Source organism: Homalodisca vitripennis, chromosome X (genome assembly GCF_021130785.1).
Source record: "Homalodisca vitripennis isolate AUS2020 chromosome X, UT_GWSS_2.1, whole genome shotgun sequence".
Classification (NCBI taxonomy): Eukaryota; Metazoa; Arthropoda; class Insecta; order Hemiptera; family Cicadellidae; genus Homalodisca; species Homalodisca vitripennis.
Window position 1 is genome coordinate 64,954,925 of NC_060215.1, and position 19,031 is coordinate 64,973,955.

General features: G+C 31.3%; 1 protein-coding gene across 8 annotated transcripts in view; it reads left to right on the top strand.

Annotated features, from left to right (window-relative positions):
- The window catches only part of LOC124369091 (RIMS-binding protein 2), a 351,075-nt gene that overhangs the window by 173,639 nt on the left and 158,405 nt on the right, over positions 1-19,031 (top strand). For 7 of the 8 annotated variants that reach the window (XM_046826818.1, XM_046826820.1, XM_046826819.1 and 4 more), the window contains 3 exons: positions 2,536-2,638; positions 5,378-5,564; positions 17,559-17,600. In XM_046826818.1, coding sequence (XP_046682774.1) covers positions 2,536-2,638; positions 5,378-5,564; positions 17,559-17,600 — 332 coding nt within the window. The remainder of the gene's footprint in view (positions 1-2,535; positions 2,639-5,377; positions 5,565-17,558; positions 17,601-19,031) is intronic. The other variant, XM_046826823.1, reaches the window with a different exon arrangement.

The window sequence follows — 19,031 nt, forward strand, 5'->3', positions numbered from 1 at the left end:
GGATCTACGCCTATATCCATACAAGATTCAGTTGGTGCAAGAACTGAAACGATTAGACTATCGCAAGCGTCTTGATTTCGTTGAATGGGCTCAACATAAGATAACACGTGACCCAGCTTTCGCAGGCAAGATTTTTTTCAGTGATGAGGCTCATTTCTGGTTATGCGGCTTTGTCAACAAACAGAATTGTCGGATTTGGAGTGATGAAAACCCAAAAGAATTTGTTGGTATGCCCCTTCATCCACAAAAACTTACTGTTTGGTGCGCCATTTGGGCAGGTGGTGTTATTGGCCCTTATTTTTTTAAAGACAATGCTGGCCAGACTGTTACGGTAAATGGTCAACGCTATCGGGCAATGTTACGGGACTTTTTCTTTCCTCAGCTAAACGAACTTGATGTGGATTTAGAAAATGTCTGGTTCCAACAAGACGGCGCGACGTGCCACACGGCAAACGACACAATTGGCCTCTTGGCAGAAACATTTGGTGAACGTATCATCTCATTTAGAGGTAGTGTCAACTGGCCCCCACGGTCGTGTGATATCACGCCAACAGACTACTTTCTGTGGGGATATGTTAAGTCTCAAGTATACGCTAACAAGCCACAAACTTTAAATGACTTGGAAGCTAACATTCGTCGAGTTATTGGCGGAATTCAACCACAGCTGCTGGAAAGAGTATTCGAAAATTGGACTTCTCGATTGGGCTTTCTACGCGAACGAAATGGAGCCCATATGCCAGAAATCATTTTTAAACGTTAATGTCATGACAATGTAGTTCAAATAAATGCATTTTTATGTCAATGCAGGTTGTTTTTCATTTTTTTATTTAGTTTTAAAAACCGCACCAATAAAAAAATCACCTTTTACATCAAATTTCCTAGCAAACATAATTGTATAACACAATTACAATTTCAATTTTGTTAGAAAGTTAAAAAACTATATTTACTTTGTATATTTCCATAACAACATATTTTAATTTTTAGCCTTATTTTTTTAACAATAAAACTGAAACATTTGTTATTATTGTAAACTAAACAGTTTTTTTCTGTTGTTTGATGCATGGCGACGTACTGATAAAATTCCTTGCTCTTTTGAAACAGAATTTTACGTTTTATTTATAACTTTCAAGAAGTCTTTCTTCCTAGCTTAAAGGGACTGTTTTTTTTTTGTAACTTTTACATCCATAGTTTTCATTATACAGTACTACTCTTCATTTTACTAAACATCTTCTAAGTTGAAATTTCTGTTGTTTTCCCACTGCTTAAGGAAATGCTACGCAAATGTGTCCTAAGCTTCTTTCTTTTGAGCAACAACTTTAGAAACTTTTAATTTTCCCACTCATAGATGCTCTGAAATGAGCGTTACGAATAATGCTTAATACTTCACTAACTTCTTCTTCCATAAACTATTCACTTTATGGATAAAGGACTAAAACAAAGTTTATTTAGATATCCTGATACATTGCCAGTGGATATCTTAGAACAGCCTGATAGAATGGTGTGCACAGTCAGCAGATTTTTACATCAAAAGAATTTTTCTGTGAGATTATGTAACATTCAAAATTTATGAGATACATTTGGAAAATGTTGAAGCTATAAGGAATACAATGTTTTTAAACCTGCAGAAACATCATTTTAAATTTTCAAGTACTTGAAAGAACAATTCATTTTAAACTGATGTAACTAAGCAGTAAGATGTATTCAGTAAAAAATTGGCTTTTGAGTTTCTACTTTGTAATACAACATTGTGAAAGTAAAATAATTATATTTTATGACCATTTTAAGTATACAATTATTTTAAAGATTTACATCATGGTTTTTATACGTAATTACCATTTTTGTCTTTCCGAACAACTTATATTAAGTTCTGTAATCGTAAGAAGTAAATACTTTTAAGCAATACATCATCATCTCATTTCAATAATTAGCAACATGTTTTTAACCAATATAACGTATTTGTTACCAATGTATAACACTCTAAACCAATTCTAAATATAAATAAAAATTGTGCTATGAAAATGAAACTTCAGCAAAACAATATTGCCTGTATGGTTGCAGGTAAATGCTTAGTTTAAACTCTAACTGGCTACAATTTTGGTTAGGATAAAGATAGATTATAGATCTGTATATTTGATCATCAATTTATGTTTTTCTGAGCTCTTTTAATAAGGAATCACTTTTAAAGTGATTTGTATTTAAAAGGATTCTCATATTTATAAAATATAAAAATAATAATTTACCTTAAAGTGATATCATAACCAAATTATAATTAGTTATTTATTTAACATGTTAAGAAGTTAAAGAGGGATTGAGGCCATACAATTTATTAATTATATAAGGTATTCTAAGGTCTGGACTTTCTTTAACTTGTACACTAACATTATTAAATGTGTTGTTATATTTTTATTCGTATTATATATATATATATATATATATATATATATATATATATATATATATATAATTTATTATTATTAGTTTATTCTTATAGCTGTTACAACTATATTTTAATATTTAATCATATGATATTTTCAGATATTCTTATGACCCATTTCAACAGTCCCCAAATGAGTGCCCTGAAGCAGAACTAGCTGTTAATGCTGGGGACTACCTTCTCGTCTGGGGAAACATGGATGAGGTATAGTTCTTTCATTCATTATGCTCGTCTTAATAGCAAAGTTATTATCCTTCATGGGTATGAAGGATAACACACCTGTGAAAAAGAGACATTGTTTCAGGCACTCTGAGTGCTTTTTTTATTCAATTTCATTTCTTTGCTTAAGAGAAAGCATTCTGCTTACAGAAACCCTCAAGTGATCTTGAGTCACATAGTGTACTGAGACTTGAGATGAGTGGTAAAAGTGGAACTAGATTAATGCAGAAAAAGCATTCTAGAAATGTTGAAAACTAATTGAAAACTAAGTTCTACAAATATGTTGACCAGTAGTTCAATTTGCCAGTATTAATGACAAGTGTATTTAATGGTACTGTGCTTTGTGGTAAATTTAAAACTTTATCTAAACTTTTGTTGTAAGATGAATCAAGCACTAAAATTCCTCCTTCATAGATTTACACTGTCTAGTCTGCCATTAAGAATCTGAATACTTACTAATCCTATGGGACTATCAGACCATTTCTTCTGTGCTTGTATCATGATCAGGCGGAGTTGACCGGATTGAACATGGTGGAAATTATTTTTACTCATAAACAATTAAGGATTCTTTTCATGAGATTAGAGAGATAGGATGGAGAAAACCATTTCACGCAGGATCTTGATGCTTTCCTAGATTTGAAGTAGATCTTATCTGAACACATAAAGTCTATTATTTCAAAAACTAGGAAGAACTTATGGCTTGTGACGTGGATCGCCACATATTTTAACAACAAAGATTGTCTCATAGAAAAAATTCTTGGTTTAAAGCCATATTGAGTATGGTTTTGTTGTCTGTAATAGGTACAGAGGTTTCACAGATATAGCAATTCAGGAATTTCTTTTTGTTGATGGTCAGATAGTCTGAAAGTTTCCTGAACAGTTTCAAGTAGACGTACAGACGAAGCTACATCTTGATTTTTTAGCTTGATGTACTGGGTAAACATCTTGTTTTTCTGTGAGTTTTGTATAGTGATGACCTATTTTGGGAAAATATAGTGAAGAGTTCTAAGGTATACATTTCATGAGAGATGCATGTGTTAATCCCAATTTTGGAGTGTGTGATCCGATAATAAGAAACACTGGGATTAAAAACACTTTTAATAATTTAATGATAATTAAAATTATTAATTTTGAGAGCAATATTGAGTGGTCTTATGGTGTGAAAATGATGTGTGGTGTACTTTAATATTTAACATGTTTTTAAAAGACCTCCTCTACTCAAGTGTTGTATACTTAGCCCTTAGGCCTGTAGTGGGTACTTGAAGCGTTCAAGAGTTCTACTGGTCAGGTGCCAAAGGCCACCTGAGATAAGGATCAGTGAGATATAAGGGTGAGGGAGAGCCTTACGAAAAAGAAAATATGTAATGAACTCGCTGTGGAACCTAAACAAAAAGATTAATCTATAGTCCTAGTTGAAAGGTTCATCATGAAACAAAAGTGGCTTGGCATTCGTAGTGATCATATCTGAGTTTTCCTTCTGTGTAACCTGTTAACAGATTTCCACATGTGTTTTAAACATATTCATACTGCCTAGGCAGAATTATACTTGTTCTTGCTAAATAAATCCACATATTTTGTAATAACAAATATATTTAATGTTTAGGTGGTGATCAATAAAAGAGGCTTGTTGGGTGAGTTAGGAAATGGTCCCATTTAAACAAAGATTGGAAAAGTGTTACTGTATGTGGAGAAATAAGACTCGGTTGTCTGGACCAAAATCATATAAGTTTAACAGTCAAAAATTTTCAGAGGAATTTCCTTGAATGGATTACTTGGAAGCTTATTGAAGCTTGAAGCTTGTTTAAAGAGTCAACCACTTTATTTAAAAGTTTACTAGGCAAGTTGCAATATAAGTCCATCCCACTGTGAACTCACTCCTAGCTTGTTTGTGTCTAGATTTTCTTTAAATATTTCATCTTGGGACTTTAAGGCTGTTTTGACAGAGAGTTTTCCTGTTCAGGTATTATTTCCTAGTGAGAATATTGGAATGAAGTCCTTCTAAATGACTAAAAATGTAGTAATCATAGTTTAATGTTTTGGTCATATTTGAGGATACTAATCATTGGTTTTCTTAGTGAAAACTTTGATTTTTTTGAAGTACAAGTTCAAACACAATAAACCATTGACACATTTACAGTACCTACTAGTGTATCCTCAATGGGGCATAAATGGTAAATTATTTCTTCCAGTATAACTTAAAATCGAATTAATAAAGATAGAAACATTACATTACTATTGATGAAACAAACAACTAGAAAATACAACCATACTACCGTATATTCTAGTAAATCATTTAGAACATTTCAATAGTTTACAATAACCAGTAGGAAAAAGTGCAATATATTAAAAAATTAAAATAACCGTGCAAGACTAAATTACTGGTAATTATTAACAGCACAAGACTATAATAGGCCTTTTATAAATTTTGTAATTTACAATAGAACAGAACATATGGTAAAATATTACCACGTTAATAAATGTGCATACAAATTCACATGTGGTTTCATGTTGGTATCCATACCGTTAAAGACTGTTATGATCCTCCTGTTAATTTATTGCTGTTTCCATATGGTAGCTAGAATCCACACTGGAATTACTACTGAATTAAATAAGACATTACTAATGAAAAAAAACGCATTATTAAGATGTCCTGGCTGGTTCTGTTATTTATTTTTTGTTGGTATCATTTCATAAGCATGACTGATACTTATTGATTTATTAAAGGACGGGTTTTATGACGGGGAACTGCTGGACGGGCGGCGCGGGCTTGTGCCTTCCAACTTCATACAGAAGCTTGTTGGAGATGATCTGCTTGAGTTTCACCAGTCAGTGATTCAGGGTTTGCGAGATTGTGATGACAGTGCCTCTACAAATATTCCTCAGGACCTTGATTATCATCAACTCAACTCAGGTCAGTTCACAAAATGTAACACCATTTTAGCCTAAGGTTAATGTCAGTGTGTTGTAAAATGTTCTTAAGTGCACTCCTCAGCTACAGAATTCCTCTATTTCCTACAATCCTTATATGAACTACCTTGATATATCAACATTTATTTTATTCATAATTTTAAAAAACTGTTTGATAGTTATTAAAAATGGATGGATTAAGATTGTCCACAGGTTGATTATTATTGTTTAGCTTGGATTTTCATCGATAATGTATCAATACATAACGTTATAATATTTCTCAATAAAATAAAAATATGAAACGATGTTACACATTTATTTTAATAAATCTGTGAACTTAATAATTTAGACATTATTGTATACATGTCAATATTTGTTATTTGATTTTACCAGAGAATTTACCAGCAAATTTTGCACTGACACTGAGAGTACTAACCATTAGACTGTTTAGTTGGTGTTGTTCTGATCCTGATAATCCTCATCACACTACCTCCACTCAGGTGTACTAGACAGAATAGTGCCATGTCTTACCAACTTAAAAATTGTTAATCAATGCCCTCCATCTATTTATTATTTGGATTTGAGTTTCTTTCTTGTTCTAAATTTAATATGGTGCAATCAGTTTTCAGTAGTGTAATTTTTTATTTCATAGGCAAAACCTTTGAAATAACTCCTAGAAACAGAAAAAAAATATTTAAAATGTATGATAGCATAAGGAATTGTTGCCATTTAAGGTAGTATTTGATCTCTCTTGAAATTAGCCCCACGGACAAAGGGCTGAAGAAAATGCTTTTTAGAGTATGTGTATGAAATATGACTAAATGCAAGGTTTTTAAGCAATATTTCATTGAAATACGTCACTGTTTAAGTCATATTTCGTTTAAACACATTCATTCTCTGCAGGAAATGAGGCAGTATGGGAACCTTGGGAGTCCCAGACATTTGACTTTGGATCTGATTTAGAGATAGCGCAGTTTCAAATTGTGTCTATGAGTAGGACACTACTAACTTTTTATTAGTACTATCAACCTTGTACTGTATCAATTCTTCCTCTTATTCTGTTTGATAAGATTCTCGCACAGGCCATTGAGGACATGAAGAATAAGGCTTAAAAGGGGATTGACCTCTCCTTTGAAAAAACAATGCGATAAAATGCAAGTGGTGTTTCACTCAAAAAGACATCTGTGGATATCCAAAAAGTTTATTGAAGATGTCGAGGAACCTTTGTTGACTGGAATTAATGATATAATTTCTGTACTCAATACTCTGGGGTTTTCATCCCCCATCTCCTCTGGCATCCATGAATCAGTTAACATTTATTTTTATGATAATTAAAAAATGTTTGTATACTCCTCTTCCCCCCCCCCAAAAAAAACAATATTTGTTCTCATACAATTCATCATCATCAGAACTCTCTGAACTTGAATCAGATTCTTCTCTATCAAAAAACAATGTTCAATGAGTTAAAAATCCTACTGTGTTGGACACAATACACAAAAGAGAAAAGAAACCCAGATGTCAATCTGAGAAGGGTTTGTGTGAAAAAAAAATAGTGGAACTGGCACTTCATGCAGTAAGCAGCACTACATTTCCCGGCCGTGGCCGTTACATGGCTTACACTGAGGCAGTTGGTCAGAGTCGAGTGGGGGATTGGATATCCAGTTGGCCGCATCATGCTCTAATGTTGCAGGTCTGGAAGTCCCGCCTCCTGCAACAAATATTTAAAAAATATTATTATTCACTAATTCATATTTCATATATGTACTTTCTAAATTTATATACTTATCTTCAGCTGTTTTAGCTGGGACCTGGTTACAAAATTGGTCAAAATTATTACTTTAAATGTCTATAATTTCTCTTTGAATGATTACAATGTTTTTTCTATTTCTCCTGTCTTCATTAAAGTTAGTTGAAAGGATCATGGGACTCTAATATTTAAAAAAAATATATAATCCAACCATAACTCGATTACACCACCTTAGTCCAATTAATAACTTCATGTGTCAGGGTATCTATTCTCTATCCAGAGGAATTAGCCCCTAGAGTATTAAGAATACTCACTGACCCTAGAGCTCTAATACACACTCTATATATAAAAATAGCTTGAACAGAATATTTAAAAGCAAAATTATGAAAAAATTACTTGTAACATATTTATGTATATAGTGTCTCTCAGCTGACAGATGACACTTATTGTTAACAATATACAGTAAATAGGTGTTGTGCATTTCCTTTTGTTCATCCCAAGGATAAATGTGTATTACTTTAAACCTGTTGGTAGGTAACATATGTTTCCTGCCATTCTCTATGACTGTTTCTGTGTATCTATAAGAGTTGTTTATAATAAAATAAAGATGGGTTTAAAATATATAATAGCTTTACCTATGAGTATTAAAGGCCTTAAGTCTAAATGCTTTGAATCATAGAGCACTATAACATTGATGGAGGGTGTGGTACAACAGAAGTGAAGCACAAGAGTTAGTCCTAACTTTGTCCAGCTCACTAGCACATTATCGTGCACCGGTAGTGGCACATATAATTATGAAAATTTTAAATTAGGCATGAATAACCTTCTATTCTGGGATCATCCCAAATTGTCGTTAGTTGTGTGATCACTTAGGCACCTTTTTTATAATTGGACAGTTTTAAGGGTTTCACTAATTTTTCTAAGTCCACCAACTTATTACAGTCTGATGTGTGACTATTTACATCACATACAAATAAATTATAGCTATAATCAGTGGTGGAAAGGCCATATTGACTAGTACAAAACAAGTTGTTATACTTTGTTAATAATCTAATAACATTAGTTAAAACATTTTAAAATACAACTAAATAATTTTTAAAACCTTCAACAGTCAAACAATGTTTTTGCTACACAGATAATAGTTATATTTCAAGTTCATTAATAAAGATGGATGATTTGAAAGGGTTCCAGATTTGTTAGAAGTGTTTTGTCAGATTTGTCATTGGTTTTTCCTTTAATAATATACAATCTTTAAATAGAAATGTTGTACAAAATAACATATGTTGCTTATTGTGATAACTGCCTGAAAAATTCACTTTTTTCAAGTAAATTTTTCAAATAGAGAATTAATAGCTATTTAACAAGGCTTTCTTTTTGTTGACTACCCTAGTTAACGTGGAGCCTGGTATAAGTAATTAGAGTTTGTTTATTTTAAAATCTCCTATAGGTATATATTTCATTTAGTCACTTGAATTTACCCAATTACACTCCTAATAATATTATTAGTAAATGATTTTAGAATAATTGGACCTTTTATATATAATTTAACCATACTGAATATTGCCCATTATATTTTTTTAAGTTTTTATAATAGGAAAAAAGCCACTATTGAGATATCATATCACCCATAGTCACGCAGTGTACCGTACCATAAAATTTAGTAGTACAGTAAAACCTGTTATATCTGACCTAATTTAGTGACAGGGGAAATGATATTGTTAAAACCAGCCGAATATGAAGAAAGTAAGTTATTTATAGAAAATGTTCTAAGGCATACAAGTTATGAAAAGAGGTGATGAAGAAAGAAGCTTGTCAAACATCTTTTGGAAGTCTATGTGGTAAAATATCTTCACTCAACGACAGGATCAGTCACTGCTAAAAACTATAAGTTTTTGGCAGTAAAACAACCACACACAAAAACCATAAGATGGCAAATTCTGTTTAAAAAAATGTACATACAAGTTTTTGTATACAATGCCTACAACAGATATCTCATAAAGATCAGTAGTCCATTAATTGGCATAATTACCACAGTTTTCCAGATGGAAGAAAATTTTCCTATAAATTTGCTCTACCTAAACAATGACACAAGTACAGGAACAATAATATTAGATAGGTATTACTTTTATTATGCAAGAAGGAATACCCATGAGCTTAGTTAGGTTCCCAAGAGTTATTAGGTTCTTGATACGAGACTGGACAGTAACACCCTATATCAGAGGAATGTCTGCGATTGACAAACTCGTATGTTCAGATGAATTCACCATCCTCAGATTCCTTGTGCACCAGGTCTTTGTCAAAAGATTGATGTATGGAAGCAGAGTATTCTCCAAACTGACAGCATATTGATATTAGTAACTGACAACCTGTAATGTAAAATTGGTTATCAATGTAAAAATAAAATTACGGTATTTATTTTACAATAGCGTGACCATGGATTTATTCATGGGTTGGGAATTTATAGCCAAGTATTATTATCAAAGGTGCATATAAACTGGGGGGAAAGTATATTATTGTATTATATTGATACCTTTCGGGCATTATTGCGTTAAAGAGCAGGGGCATCACGTGATCTGGGATTCGACTTTTGCAAGCTCGAGTTAATTTTTTTTCTAAAAGAGCAAGCAGTGCGCAGCACTGCGCAGCGGGCAGGCATCGTTGACAGGATTAACGTACTAGTTAGCATCATTTCAGTAACTTATCACTTACCTTAATGAACATCCAACACAAAGGAGTGCCATTACCACTACTGAACTAGGAGGTTAAGAATAGACACGGAGGAACAAAATAGTTCAAAATGGCGTCCCTTCTTTATTTGAGAGAGCCGCGGAGTAATACCAAACTGTCAAATATGGATAGTGTTGCCAGAGGTACTGTAAAAAACAGAGTTTTCAGAGGATTTCAAAAAATTGTAACTCCTTTGATTTTCGTTGCCGACGAGTTTTTTCTTCACTATTGTTTTCAGGAAAAATTGTAGTTTTCAGGAAAAAAAAAATAACATACCTTTCCATGGTCACGTTATTGTAAATTGATACCAAAATTACTTATATTTGTCTTTAATTTTTTACTGCTTGTTACATTATGTTATTTTTATGTTTGAAAATGCTACACAATAAAAGAAAGTCCATCAGAAAGATGTCTCATAAGGTTATAATCAGTTTTGCAACCTTCTTTCTGTTTCTGCATATTTATATCTGTAAATTTTTATCTTATCCATTTATCGGATTACTTGATAAATGGTACAATGTATTTCTCTATCCATGAATAATTTTGCAAAGTTTCTGATCTGCCTTAAGAATGTCTGGGTTTTACTTTTCCTTATATCTACTGCAAGCAAAAAATACATCTTTATAAAAGTATTTTAACAGACATCATTTTATGTATGTAAATTAGCTGCTACCTGAGGCTTCGTACACAATTTTTGAAATCAAAGTGCTTAGCCTAATTGAATAAAGCACTTATGACGTAATATGATGGTATGGATGGTTTACAATATTTATTAAATGTAAGTAAGCACACATCAGGTAAGTATTATATCAGTGTTCATGGTTTTGAAGATCAGAGGTTAAAGAACTGATACTTACATCTGGTTTTGCGTTTATAGGAGCATTTCTGGTTTGAATTAATTATATTACCAACAGCTGAGTTTGCTTTGTTGTCCCGATCCAGAAAATATAAACATAGGTCTGAAAAACCCATTTTGGTAAAACACATATATTTCCAGTCCTTATAATCTACTAGACATCTAAGATATTTTTAGTGCCATAGTAGAGTTTGCCTTGTTGTTTCGAAGACAAGAATATAATTAGACATATGTAGGACTGAGAAACTTACTTCGGTTAAAAAATGTCTACTTTTGGCCATTTGAATTCACTTATAGTCCAATGTATTTACAGTGTAAAATTTGAATTTGCCTTATTTAGACAGTATATACATATGCAGGTCTCAGAAATCTACTTTGGTCAAAAATTGTCTACTTCCGGCTCTTGCAATCTTCTTTCAGTCTAAGATATTTCCAGTGCCATAGTTAGGTTTGCCTCATTGTCCCGATTAAGAAAATAGGAGTACATACCAGTACTTAGGACTGAGAAGTATACTACAGTCAAAAATAACTACTACCAATTTAAGTGGGAAATCCTTAGTAAGCTCGTGCAATATTTCAAAATAATTGCATATAATAGGTTTTGTGTTATAGAAGCCTTGCTTTTTTTCAGACCTACAGTTCTGGGAATAAATGACTCAGGCATGTTAGTGTTCAAACCTCTGTTTTTCTCTTCAAGCCATTATAAAAATGCAATATCACAATGTCAAGGATACCATCCATTTTTTATTTCCTTTTGTGCAAACATTTATAGCTTTCTTTATTAAGGTTGCTTTTATAATATTTCCAAAACAAACTATAAACAAAGTATTTCCAATGCATTAGAAGTTTTTGATTTGTTACTGGCGCAATCTGGAATAAAAGTTATAACATAACTTTATCTCTATCATCTGTATTCCACTACTGATGAAGCACTGTGTAATTAAATATTTCATCAAATTAAAATGTTAACAAATGTTTCAGCCTCGTTGACAAACTTCAGCTGAAGCATCATAGAAGGTTAAGTGCTAACAGCTGTTTTAATATCAGTTAAATTTGTATTGTACAACATAAATATTATAATTATTTTCAAAATTCTAAAGCATTCAGGGAAAATTTATCAATTTTCCTCTTTCTATAAACCTTCCTTGGACTTCCAACCAAATATTAAAAAAAAACATGAGTCGTTCTTAAGATTAGTGCTTAGCAACACATTTAGTCATTCATTTGTATTTATAATATATTATATTACACTTTTTTATGTTTTTGAGAATGTATATACTATACAAAAATATGATTATTCTGCTACATGACACGTTTTACCCAATAGATTATTATTTTCAAGATTTGGGTTAATGTTTATGAATATCAAACAGTTATATATCAATTTTAAGTAGGTTTATACTATGTATGATTTAGTTTTAAAACTTAGTCTATGAAAATTATAAATTACAGTTTTTAGTACCGGTAATTTGAAATTAAAACTCTCTATATTTAATAAACAGGTTTTACATTCTATAGCATTTGTCAAGCTTAGCTAACTACCTTGGTCATCATAGATATCAATTTTATAGCACAAGATGAATGATAAAATACTTCAAAAATAACAAATTTGTTTAGACAGTTGATAATTTGACTATCTATAAATAGTTCAATAAAGCAAATAATAAATAAACAAAATACCGTACATTAAAAACAACACAATAAGATCTTACAAATAAGTAAAACTTCTGTACTGCATAACCAAGTCCATCTTGTCCCAGTGGCTTACCATTTACTCATCAACCAAGTAAAATACTTTTGATACCTGAAAGTATTCTACGCCATCTTTGAATTATGTGAAATTATCTGATCTTTTGATGTCATTAGGGAGTTGAGCAAATTAATCTCAAAAGTTGGTGTTCTGTGCTATATTCTGAGGTTGTCTCAGACTCCTGTATCATAGTTATGGACATTACTACCACAGTTCAAAACCTATTTTAAACAGCAGTCCATAGAAAATTCAAGAATATAGAGACTAGGAAATATGAGTAGTCTGAGATCCTGAAGGCATTTTCAGCATCTTCATACTTTTTAGCATTTTAAACAAGTTTAGTTTTTTTCAAAACTTGAATAACTGTGCCCTAAAACCTGAATCTTTGTGGAATATATGAATTAATTAGACTAAAATAGGTAATTTTTAAGACATTTAGTGAGCAAAAGTTTACCACATTATGCCCATCATAATATGGTTACTTTTACATCAAGATCTGGTACAATACTAGTTTCAACTTTTGAGCAAATATGGTCAACATGCACATTCCAGATCCGACCTCAGTCAAGGTTTATTTCCAATTATTTATTGGAATATCTTTCTTCTAAGAAGACATCATCCAACCTGACAGCAGGTATATATTACTCCTGCTGATGTAGTAGTCTAAAGTTTATGAAAGTAAATCTGGCATTGTTTGCTTTGACATTGGTTCAGAAAATTTTGACTGCTTTATTTATGTTGGTGAAAGAACTGATTTTGAAGCAGAAAATTTATCTTTGCGTACAAAATTAACTTTTATTCCTTCGAATCATTGTCAATAACAAACTTTGAACATAGAATTTAAAATAAATTTGATAATTGTTCACCAAAAATTAATACAGGGATTCTTTAGAATATATATAATTATTATTATTATTATTTATTTATTTATACTATAGCATATTTTTATTTCTTAGTTGTTTTTGGAAGGAGGTAGCTTGCTCCATGGGAACATGCATTTTATGCATGTGCTCATGAATTAAGGTACCATTTACAACCATTGTTTATGTTTAATCTTATTTTAAATTCAGACTGATAATTCTTTTGCAAACACTGGAATGAGTACGTGGCTTTTTTACTAATTCTACCATTATTTATTTACTTATCATGTTTTGGGACAGATGATTTAATATTTTTATGTTTGCCTTATTGTGTAAGTATATGGATGTGTATTGTAATTGATTCCCTGTATTTGAGCTTTTAACATTTGGTTGCATGACAGTAGATGCCGTCAGTGATCTATAACAAGACTTCAATATTTCTTTATTTTATCTGTTCATTGTTTGCTTAACTCACATTAGCTTTTAATTATCTAAAGCCGGTACTTGGTTTTTTATTAGTAAGAACACATCATTTAAACAATAACGTTTTACAGTAACTCAAAAACTGCCATATTAAAAATAATGCTGATCATAATCATAAAATCATATTATTCTCAAATTAGCATTATAAATCACTAAGCTAATCACCACTAATTTGCTCATGAAATCTCGTACATAATTACATATAGCCCTTTGACGCTGTGTTTTAGTGTGTGTGGTAACCGCTACAGCGGTACTTTCATGAACTAAGCTAGTACAAATACACAAAGGTTCAGTAATCATCAATATCTTAGTTAATTTTTGTAAGATTTTCATGATTTTTTAACCCAAATACTGATAATGAAACTCACAATAAATATAATATAATAATTTTGCTATTTCATTATTTTCGTAGGTTTAATTAATTTATTACTGCCAGACAACAAAGAAAGATTGTCTATCCTATGTTGATTTTGCTATCCTGAGCTGTCATTTTAATAACTTATCAAAGCTTTGAGATAACATACAGTCATAATCAATAGTCATGGTCAAACCACTTTATTCTGTAATATGAACAAGGTATAAAGAATAGTATCACTACAATGAAACTAAATACTAGTATTAATTTTTAAATATAAATAAAAAATGTATATAAATATAAATAAAATACATGACAAAACTTACATCTTAACAATTTATCTTCAATTCTTCTTTAAATTAATTAATTGGTTTTTATATTGAAATATTCCTCAAAAGAATACAGAGACAACTTAGTTAAATAATTCTTTACTTCTTTTTAAAATTTTAACTATTAAAATATTTAACACTTTTCGAAAGAAAACTCAATTTTTTTAATGTAAATAATTCATAAATACATTCCGGTAGGGCAGTATTACCTTTTACTTACTGCCACTATAAAAGCAATAACCTGATAGAAGCCTGTTGGATATTGATGATATTCAGCAAAATAAAACAACTAGAATGAAAAACTATATGAACATATGTTCCCAGTTTTGTCTACAACGTTCTCTTATAGATACTAAGTTGGAATAGTTCAAGGATTTGCTGCAAGATAGAACCACATGACGGGATATCACCACGTGTTATATGGATGTCAAATCACATAAGTTGACACGTCCTTATAATGTCAAACCACGTCAAAGGGTTACGTAAAATTACTGATTGAGTTTTACTTTTGTTTTCATTGCTCTATTATAGAATAGAATAGAATAGAATATATTTTATTGCGTTGACAATATATATTACATTGTATTGCAATAGTCAATAATACCAATTTTTTTACGGTATTTATCTTAAAAACTAAATCCATTCACTCGACTTTCCATACAGTTGCACGCAGGCACACATTCATACACATACAAAAAAACAAAATTCATAATTCGTGGGATCAACCCCCAGGATTGCAACACTGCCGCGAATATCAATCCCAAGTGTGCTCCATAAACTCGCCAACTGAGTAAAAAGCACAAGACACCAGGTAGTGTTTTAATTGGGTTTTAAATTTTTTTGGATTTGTTTCTAAATTTAGTGTTTCAGGGAGATTGTTAATGAATTTGATCCCAGCTTGAGAAGGGAGGCGTTCAAATGCTGCTGTTCTATGCTGTCGGGCTCGAAAGCGCCCCCGAGCTCTTGTCTCGTATTTGTGTATATCACTGCCCTGCGTCAATATACACTGAAATCGACAGTAAAATGAAGTCTCTAAAATATACAAGCTGGGTAGAGTTAGCAAGTTGAGCTCCCTGAAGGCACTTCGACATGACTCTCTGTTGTTCAATTTTGCGATGATTCGAACAGCTTTTTTCTGCAGTCTGAATACTCTTTCCAAGTTTGATATGGCACAACTGCCCCACAGAGAAATTCCGTACGACAGGTATGGAAATATTAATCCATAGTAAGCCATCATTAAGACATCAGACGTACAAAACTTTGATAAATTGCGAAGGACAAAAATTCCAGTTGCCAATTTAGCACATACACTTTCAATGTGAACTTTCCAGGTTAACCCTTTATCTAGGTGTATTCCTAGAAATTTAGCAGAATCAGTTTCTTCCAGAACAATGTTATCCATCATTACTGTTGGGGTTTCATAAGTATTCAACCCACGTAAACAGAAGTTGATGTAATTTGTCTTTTCATGATTAGTTTTGAGATTATTTACCAGAAAATTTTGAATGCAGGAGTTAAGATCAATGAAGGTTTGAATCTCCAATGTAGTTAGAGAATCAGCCCGGAAACAGAGAGTCGTGTCATCTGCGTATTGAATGATTTTCCCATATAAGGCTGACGCATGGATATTATTCACATAAATCAAGAAAAGGACAGGACCCAAGATTGATCCCTGTGGGACTCCTTGGTATATTCTAATAGTACTTGATACTGCATTCTGGACCTGCACTATTATGTTTTTGTTATAGTGTAATATACTTGTTATTCAATTAAGAGTGTGTTCCGATACCATCTGCAGTTTTTCCATCAGAACAACACTAAACCTTCAACTTTTCTACTCCCTTATCTTTGATTGTATTGAGTTTTGGAAGATGTCTTTTGTTAAAAGCACTATTAATATGCATCAAACTGCTTATTAGTTTGTTTTCCAGATACTGTTACAAGGTGTTCAACAAATACTCCTAAAGATTATTTCTATTCAAATAATTAACTATTAAAAATAACTCTTAATGAAAACATCAAGCTGTTTCAAACATCAATCAATAAAATTAAAGTTTCATCACAATCAGATTTTAAGCTCATATATTACTCTCCTCCAGATGCAATTTGAAATTGTGTGATAAGTGGTGTAATGTATCATATTTGTACTTTTGATTTTAAACAATTTTTGTATAAAAAGATATAGTAATAATTGTTAAACAATATTTATTTCAGATAGTTAAACTTGTTTCCATTTATATACACTCACACAAAGACATTTACACAGTTAAAATTAAAATGAAGGTTATATAAAAATTAATTTAACCATTGTTATACAGCAAACACAACATATCAATTTTATACCTTTTTAGTGATTTAGAATATAAAAATATTTTATTTCAGGATTTTTGTAGAGTTTTGATTTATTTTCTATTAGTTCATGTCAACTATACATATATTATAATTACCAATTACAATATAGAACACAAAGATTGTAAACTGAACTATTATGAAGACCGTTAAAACATTCTTTATAACAAGACTAACAGATACAGTTAAGCACCTGTGTATTTAAAGATTTAAAATTGACTGATATGTAAGAGGATGGGTGGATAAAAGAAGGTAATAGTGGAAAAGGGATAAACCATTGCAGAAATGGGAAATTAAATTAGAATTTCGCCTTGTTGTACATTTGTTTTAGGTTGCGCCTGACAGAGGCAAAGATATTATTTTTTTTCAAATTATTACTGTATTGATAATGTGTCACTATGTGTATTTAGTAAAGTGAGTGTTGTTAGTGTTCACTCTGACCTTGTGCACATGAGCACAAGACCCAAGTTGCTTTGCATTTCTCCAGTGTTACGTGTTTGTGTGTGTGTGTTTGCATGCTGCAACCATTTAAAACTATGAAGGAAGTGCCAAGAGGAAAAACAAGCGAATCCTTCCAGGCAATCGTATGTTATAATTCACTTTATTTGTTTCTTTTGAATTCTAATATTGCTCAATGTTGTAATTATTATTGTTGTAGCAATATCTCATCCATATTTTGTATATTTTCATATCTACTGTTGTCTTCAATACTATGATTTTATACTTAGCTATATACATATATATATATATATATATATATATATATATATATATATATATCATCACTTTCAATTATTTTGATTTTTCTTCTGTTCTTGAAAACTTCATTTGTTATAAAGATTTCTGAAAAAATAGAGTAGTGTAATATTTTATGGTTGTCAAAGTACTGCTATGATTGTCAAGTACTGCTATCTAATTTGTTTTATAAACTTGATATCACATTTTTTTGAAAAGTTTGGTAAGAAAATACAGGTTTGATCCATACTTTTGCTTTTTCATGTGTGGAAATGTTCTTTTCGCCTGTTCTACACCCTCTAAGGATAATCAATTCCATAGCAAAACCCATATATTTATTTATAACATGTGATGATTTATTTTAATCTGTGTAATTGTTATCCATAAAATTAAAACAACAAAACATGTAGTTAATTGTTGAAAATTATAGGCAAAAGGTGAGGTATTGCTGGGTATTGCCTATTGGTATTTTTTAATTTTTATGCCTCTGCTTGGAGACAGGTGGAATGGGAATTTTGGGTCAAATATTTCACTTAATGAGGACAGAATAATTTAGAATTATGATATAAACTGGTTAGATAAAGCTTACTGAGAGTAGGCTATCACTCAAAAATGGAGAGAATCGTTCTTGTATTTCGAGTTCTTCACCTCTCCCTGCACTCTAACTTAAGAAACCCGACACCACTTTCCACTGTTCCTGTTGGTCATATAGCTTTTAGAAAATTAATTAAAATAAATGAAATTATGTGTAACATTCAACTATTAAAATACTTCAATAAATATTTTGATTGCTGGAATAAATATAAATATAATAGTGATGTATTGACAGGAGTTTATACTAAATGTATATTTGATTACTCCTGAACCACTCATCACTCTCAGTGCTTATGGAACTTACTAACTATCAAAGAAACATGCGAGGGGCTATGAAACTGTCACAACTTTTAATTAAAAGTTCAAGCATACGAAGAAGCATGAAGGTGCTGTAAGCCCAGTGCTCTGAGACACTATATCAATCTCTATCATTTCTTTACTCAGTCTTTGTAAAAGGCTCAAGGCAGTACACCAAATAGTGTCTTACAATATTAAAATGTATCAATATAACCCCTGAAATTACTCTGTAGAATATAAAACTAAATTAATCAAGTAGTTTTGTAATCATATTTTAAATTAACTAACATTATTTTCCATCTTCATGCTTTAACCTTGAGGCACGTGCCAATTTTCTGGACAATAATACACGTGGGGTGGATCAAAATTCATTTGATTTTCTTTTGTTC